Raw genomic sequence first — 6,214 nt, forward strand, 5'->3', positions numbered from 1 at the left:
GAGGAAGGACCTGCGATACTGCTCATTCACACACTTGGAGTGTAGCAGCCTGTCACTAAAGGAGATGCCCAGTGCCACCAGAGTCTCATGCATGGGGTGGAAGTCGTTCTCCAGCATACGTGATAGCTTGGTCATCATCCTCCTTTCTCCCACCACCTGCACTGGGTCAGGAGTGCATCCCACAACAGAGCTGGCCCTCTTTATGATTTTATCCAGTCTGCAGCAGAGATGCCACTACCCCAACAGACAACCCCATAAAAGATAGCAGATGCCACCACAGAGTCAAAAAAAAGTCTTAAGAAGTGCTCCCTGCACTCCAAAAGACCTAAGTCTCCTCAACAGGTACAGTCTGCTCTGTCCTTTGTTGTAGAGTGCAGTGGAGTGGAGTGGATATACACTATATGGCCAAATGTTTGTGGACATCTGACCATCACAACATTGACAACCAGATGTGCTTGTTAAACATGTCTATCCAAAACCATGAGCATTCATATGGAGTTGGTCCCCCTTTGCTTCTATTAAAGCCTCCATTTTTCTGGGAAGTCTTTCCACTAGATTTTGGAACATCTTCTGCACTTCTAACAGAAGAAGGTGAGTAGTTTATCAGTGTTGGTGAAAGTGTAGAATTGTGGATGAACATGCTGAAATTTGCAGAAGTAAATGGCTGTATTTTTGACAGTCAAGAAGAGTGACTCTCTCCACAGCACTGCTGTTGCACTGTGTGCCAGGATTTCTTATATCAGTCCATCTCATAGGTTGGTCAGTATTTTTCAGCCTGCTCATGTTTGATCTCAGTCACTGTGCTCAGCTAATCTGCCACAGTGTACTGCCGCGTTATACCAGATAGCACTGCATTTTAGTCTGTGCTTGGGTTTGTCTTCTCCACAGGCTCATGTAGATTTGATACTCTCACACACACATCCTGTAATTATTGAGTACACTTGAATGATGCAAAACAGTACAATATCCCAGTATCCTTTTCCTAGAATGAGAATACTTATTTTATATTGGTGACACAATATGTCCAGGCAAGACTTTTGTATGCAGATATATACTTAAATCTTGGTGTCATGTAGCCTGCGGTTGAAGCATGACATTGTGTACGTTTTTTATAACATCTGGTTTGAAGTAAATAATCTGTAATTACACTGTACCGCATCACTTGTTGGCTAAATCCTGAACGTTGAATTATTGCTTACAGTGATAATTTGCGTCTAGCTGGAGTTAAATGAAAACACGCAGAGTTGTTAATATCAACACTTGCAGTGTGATAAACTTGGGCTAAGATAAATGTGTTCTATATACGCTATAAAGTAAAATAATGACTCAGATGCAACTTCATGATTGGGGTCTCAGTGACATTCACACACAGTGATATATTACCTACACATTGCTGAATACAGATCAGTAAGCCTCATGGAAAAACAAAGACATCAAGTGCCTTGATCATATCATGTTAGGATGACAAAGCTCTAAGGCATCAATTATATGACTCCCAGTCCTCTATAGGTCCTTCAGCTTTTCCTCATGTCCCAATTATCCAGTAAGCAGCGAGTAAGTTTCTGTAAGTCTCCTGACATCAAGCTCTCTGACTCACTGAGGCAGAAATATAAGCAGAGAAGGCAAAAGAACTAATTGTGCAGCATCATTCTGTAGTTGCAGACTACAGATTGGCAGGGATTTGTCAGCACAGACATCTAGCACAGTAATCTGATGGGGCACATTGTTTTTCCCCTGTTTTTGCTGAGGATCCTAATTTCTGTGATTGGTATATTAGGAAATGGGGTCTTGATCTTATCAATCCTCCACTTGGCACGAGTCAAGACATTCGAAGTGCTCCTGCTTGGACTATCTATCACAAACTTTGGGGAGATTATGCTTGTGGACATCTATGATGCTATCATCCAATCTATGCATAATCTAAGTATTTGGTCCTGTGTTGTTCTAAAATTTCTAAACGTCTGTGGAGAAAATGCTACCATCTTTTTCACAGTGCTTATCAGCATCTACCGCTATCAGAAGATGCACAACGCTGCCATGCGGATTATCACACCTATCTTTATGGATAGCAGGGAATCTGCAATTGGTCTTAGTATGGGATGTGTTTTGGTAGCTGTGATTTTAGGTCTGCCAATTTATTTCATAAACCAGGACACTTGGCATATGGAAAATTCCACTATAGAACACTGTCCAGCAGATTTTTTCCAGTGTTCAGAAGATCACTGTCCCACTGTAAACAACATTTACAGGTACCTTTTTATCATCATCTGTCATGTTTTGCCTCTCATCATCGTCACATGGACAAGTGCCTTAATCATCAAGATTTTAATTGTTCAGCAAAAGGTGGTAGATGCACATCATAAGTCAGATCCAGGTGCCATAGTTGCCCACCATCATCACGAGCATGATGTGTTCCATCGGAGCACCATTGGCATCCTGGCTGCAATGACACTCTTCCAGGGGAACTGCATTTTGTATCTGATTCTACGCTTAGCGCTTAACCCATATGACTTTCCTGCTTGGTCAGAGCTGGAGTTCTTCATTACAACGTTTTATACAGGTATCACCCCCTATATTTATGGTATGGGACATAACTTTTTCAGAGTGAAGCATTTCATGAAAGAATAACCCTCCATGCAGATCTCAAAATAGAAACTAGCATAACTATAACATGCAAATGTGACAATTTTATTGTATTATTTTAGAAATACTGTTATTACTCTAGCATTACAAAAAAATTAGAAGTTGTTTTCAAAATAGCATAATACAAATATATATAATAATACTTTTAGTACAGAATTTAGATAGCACACATTGTATAATAATACTTTTATTATTAAACATATGTATAATAATACTTTTAGTATAATAACTAGAATTTAGATAGCGCACATTGTTATGTGAATAGAATAGAATAGATAGATAGATTTATTTGAAGTGACTGAGTGGAAGATGCCGAAGTTAGTGCTGAAATAAGGGATAGGTTATTTAGTTAAATTCTTTTATCAGTTTCCCATTAGTCAATATAGAGCATCCCATGATTTTTACTGCTTTTATTTGTATATTCTCATGCGCGGTCACATGATTCTTAGCTTCTTCTATTTATTTGTTTGTTTGTTGTATTTTTAATCACCATTAGTATTCTCCTTTTGTTTATATTATTAATATTTCTATTTATTGATTTTTGTATTACTGTTCTTACACTGGATTATTATTATTATTATTATTGCTTTATAGTAACGTTACAAGGTGTCAGAGTGGTGCAGCAGGTAGAATTGCCACCTCACAGCTCCAGGGTCCCCACTTTGATCCTGAGCGTGTGTTCCTGTCTACATGTAGTTTTACATGCTTGTAGGTGGATTGATTATTGTTAATTTTCCCTAGGTGCAAAGGTGTGTGTGTGTGTGTGTGTGTGTGTCTGTGTGTCTCTGTGTGTATGTCTGTGTGTGGATAGTGTCCTGTGATGGACTGGTATTTCCTCCTCACAGCCATTGTTCCTGGGACTGGCTTCAGATCCACCACAGCCCTGACCAGGATAAAGCACTTACTAAAGATAAATGAATGAATGAATGAATGAATGATATTACAAGGACACTGTAATATTAAATACATCCCAGTTTTTAACAACTCTGAAGAAGAATGTAAAAATATTGATTATTTTACTGAAGTCAGTGCTGCTACAATATTTAGCTCCTCCTCGGCCCTCTCATGCTTTATATGTGTAGGTTGGACTTTACCATAGAAACCTATGTATTTATCAGACAGAGTGCTTCTGTGGGTGCAGAATAATCAAATAAATGAATTACCTGAATGTGTTGTGTGTGCTTTCATGCTTTAAAAGTAAACATTTTAAACTGTAATAACAAATTGTTTCAACATGTATAATAAGGTTAAATGTTATAGTGCTATTATAGATTTAGTAAATGGTGACACTTTCCTCCTTCAAAAGCAAGTGGATGAAATTTTCCAAGTAACGCTGGTTAAAGATAAACCTACTTAGCTCTAAAATGCTGGGTTGCTGTGACTCAACTGCAAGCTTATGGTTTCTTAAAGCTTATCATCCACTGGCTTTTCATTAACGTAGTCTCTAAACAAGTGGAGGCTCTATTTTATGAGTTGCTTACATACAACATTTTTATGTCAAAACCAAGATACATACAGGAAGTGGTGTTATAATAAAGCTTTCATAGTTGGCCTAGACAAAACAAATAATATAAAAGAGAGGTTCTGTTGCCTGCTGTCCTCCATCATTAAATAAGATGTTGTCATGAAAAAAGAATTCACATTTTCTTTTTTGGGTTAGGATAAGTGGCAGATAGAATAATTACTTGTTTGCTCAAGAGGTTAATGAAAGGCTTACAGTGTAACAGACACCAATGATAAATGCACTGTAAACAATGGAGTGTTTATGGTTTGCGGAAAATCCGAAGGGGAAAAAAACACAAATGGTCCTCAAACCTGCAGTACTCTTGCATTAGAAGATGCTGAGCATCTCACAGTTGTCTAGAGTCCTATCAATTTACAGCCTATTTTGTTGCCGCCTGCTGCAACTGATGAAAACTATTTTGTTTTGTGGTGAATAGATTAAGAAGCATGGACATACACTCAGTTGACCACTTTATTAGGCCCCATTCTGAGCACAGCAGTGACACTGACATGGTATAGTGACATGGTAGTGTACTGTATATGGTGCGGGCTTAAGATTATTCTGCCTCACAGCCCACAGCACCTCTATGGTCTGAAACTGACCAATTAACACAAACCGTGGCTGAGAATAACTATATATACTATATTGTATACTATATGCTATGTTCAATACAATTCAATTTTTATATGTATAGTGCTTTTAACAACGGACATTGTCACAAAGCATCTTTACAGAAATAAATAGATTGAAATTAAATTAAACCAAAGTAAATTGTAAATATGTGAATTTATCCCCATATATGAACTATAATGTCTAACTGTACACATTCAAACTGGGCCAACAGGGTAGGCGTGTCTATTAACTGAGAAAGATCCTGATAAATAACATTTGTTGGGATGGTCCTGTGGTCAGGGTCATGTCATGCCAATAAGCCCCCAGAAAATTAACAAAATGAACAGAGCCGCCCCACAGCTCCAAGGTCCCCAGTTCAATCCTGAGTTTGAATTACTGTCTGTACGGAGTTTCATATGTTCTCCACGTGTCTGCATTGCTTCAGTAACCCTGTCCTGGATTACTAAACATCAATTTATGAATAAAAAGCCAGGTTTAATGGTTTAACTATTTGTAAATGCTGTCTAACATATGCCACTTTGGATCATCAGCACTCATACACTGTTATCCTCAGCAAACCTTATATTTGTACAAAAATTTAAAACCTTTAAAGGTCCCCATCTGAAAAACTCTGATCCACCAGCTGCCAAAACATTATTTTTGTCACCTCTTAAGTACTGGAACAAAGAAAATAGTTTTTGAATTATCAAATTATTTTATTTTTAAGAAAATAAATCAACAGTAACACAATTAGACAATCCCAAACATTTATTGATAAACTTGGTCAAATGATAAGGAAGCTCGAAAATAATTTACCAGCTGTTAACGATGATCAACCAATTTGACCAGCTTGTGTTTGGCCTGTGTTTTTGGTACCTGGTAACTATCAGACCAAGCTTGATTTTTCAGCACAGCCTCCAGGGGGAATCCTTAAAGGTTTCATGTAGAACCCTACAACAGAGTGTTTCCCTATCAGAAAGGGTTCCAAGTAGAACACTGTTTGAAAGCTAGGAATCCTTAATTATACAATGAACCACTTGAGTTAGCAGGAAGACAGTTTGAGAGTTTGGCATAAAGGTGAAAAAAAAAAACAGAAAATGGAATTACCTCTTATAAATAAACTTTTTAGCTTTATATGTTGGGGTATCATATGATCAGAAGAGAGCAAAATCCAATCAAAAAGGTAACTGCTGAATGAAAGATTGACCTCTAGGGAAATGAACTTCCCCTGCCACAGGCACCAGCGTGGCTTCTTCCTGTTAATGGTTATAAGGCTTATGCCTTTTTCAACCCTGGTCCATGTTGGACCTTTATATTTGGCAAAGAGGGACTGACAAGCTGTGCATTGTGACAGATGAGAGCTGCACTCAGTATAACTACACCTGCCAAGTGTATTATCACCACACAATAATGGTCCAGTTGTTCTTTCAGAATGATCAGTATATACTGACAGAT

At 37.9% G+C, this 6,214-nt stretch overlaps 1 protein-coding gene across 1 annotated transcript; it reads left to right on the forward strand.

The window, feature by feature from the left end:
* The first annotated feature begins 1,713 nt into the window (after positions 1 to 1,713).
* LOC113545203 (uncharacterized) lies at positions 1,714 to 2,628 on the forward strand. Its single transcript, XM_026944406.3, has one exon. The coding sequence runs from the start codon at positions 1,714 to 1,716 to the stop codon at positions 2,626 to 2,628; it is 915 nt and encodes a 304-aa protein (XP_026800207.3).
* The last annotated feature ends 3,586 nt before the right edge of the window (positions 2,629 to 6,214 follow it).

This window comes from Pangasianodon hypophthalmus, chromosome 19 (assembly GCF_027358585.1).
Source record: "Pangasianodon hypophthalmus isolate fPanHyp1 chromosome 19, fPanHyp1.pri, whole genome shotgun sequence".
NCBI lineage: Eukaryota > Metazoa > Chordata > Actinopteri > Siluriformes > Pangasiidae > Pangasianodon > Pangasianodon hypophthalmus.

Coding starts and splice junctions, on each gene's coding strand:
- LOC113545203 (XM_026944406.3), top strand. CDS start 1,714: ATGGGGCACATTGTTTTTCCCCTGTTTTTGCTGAGGATCCTAATTTCT.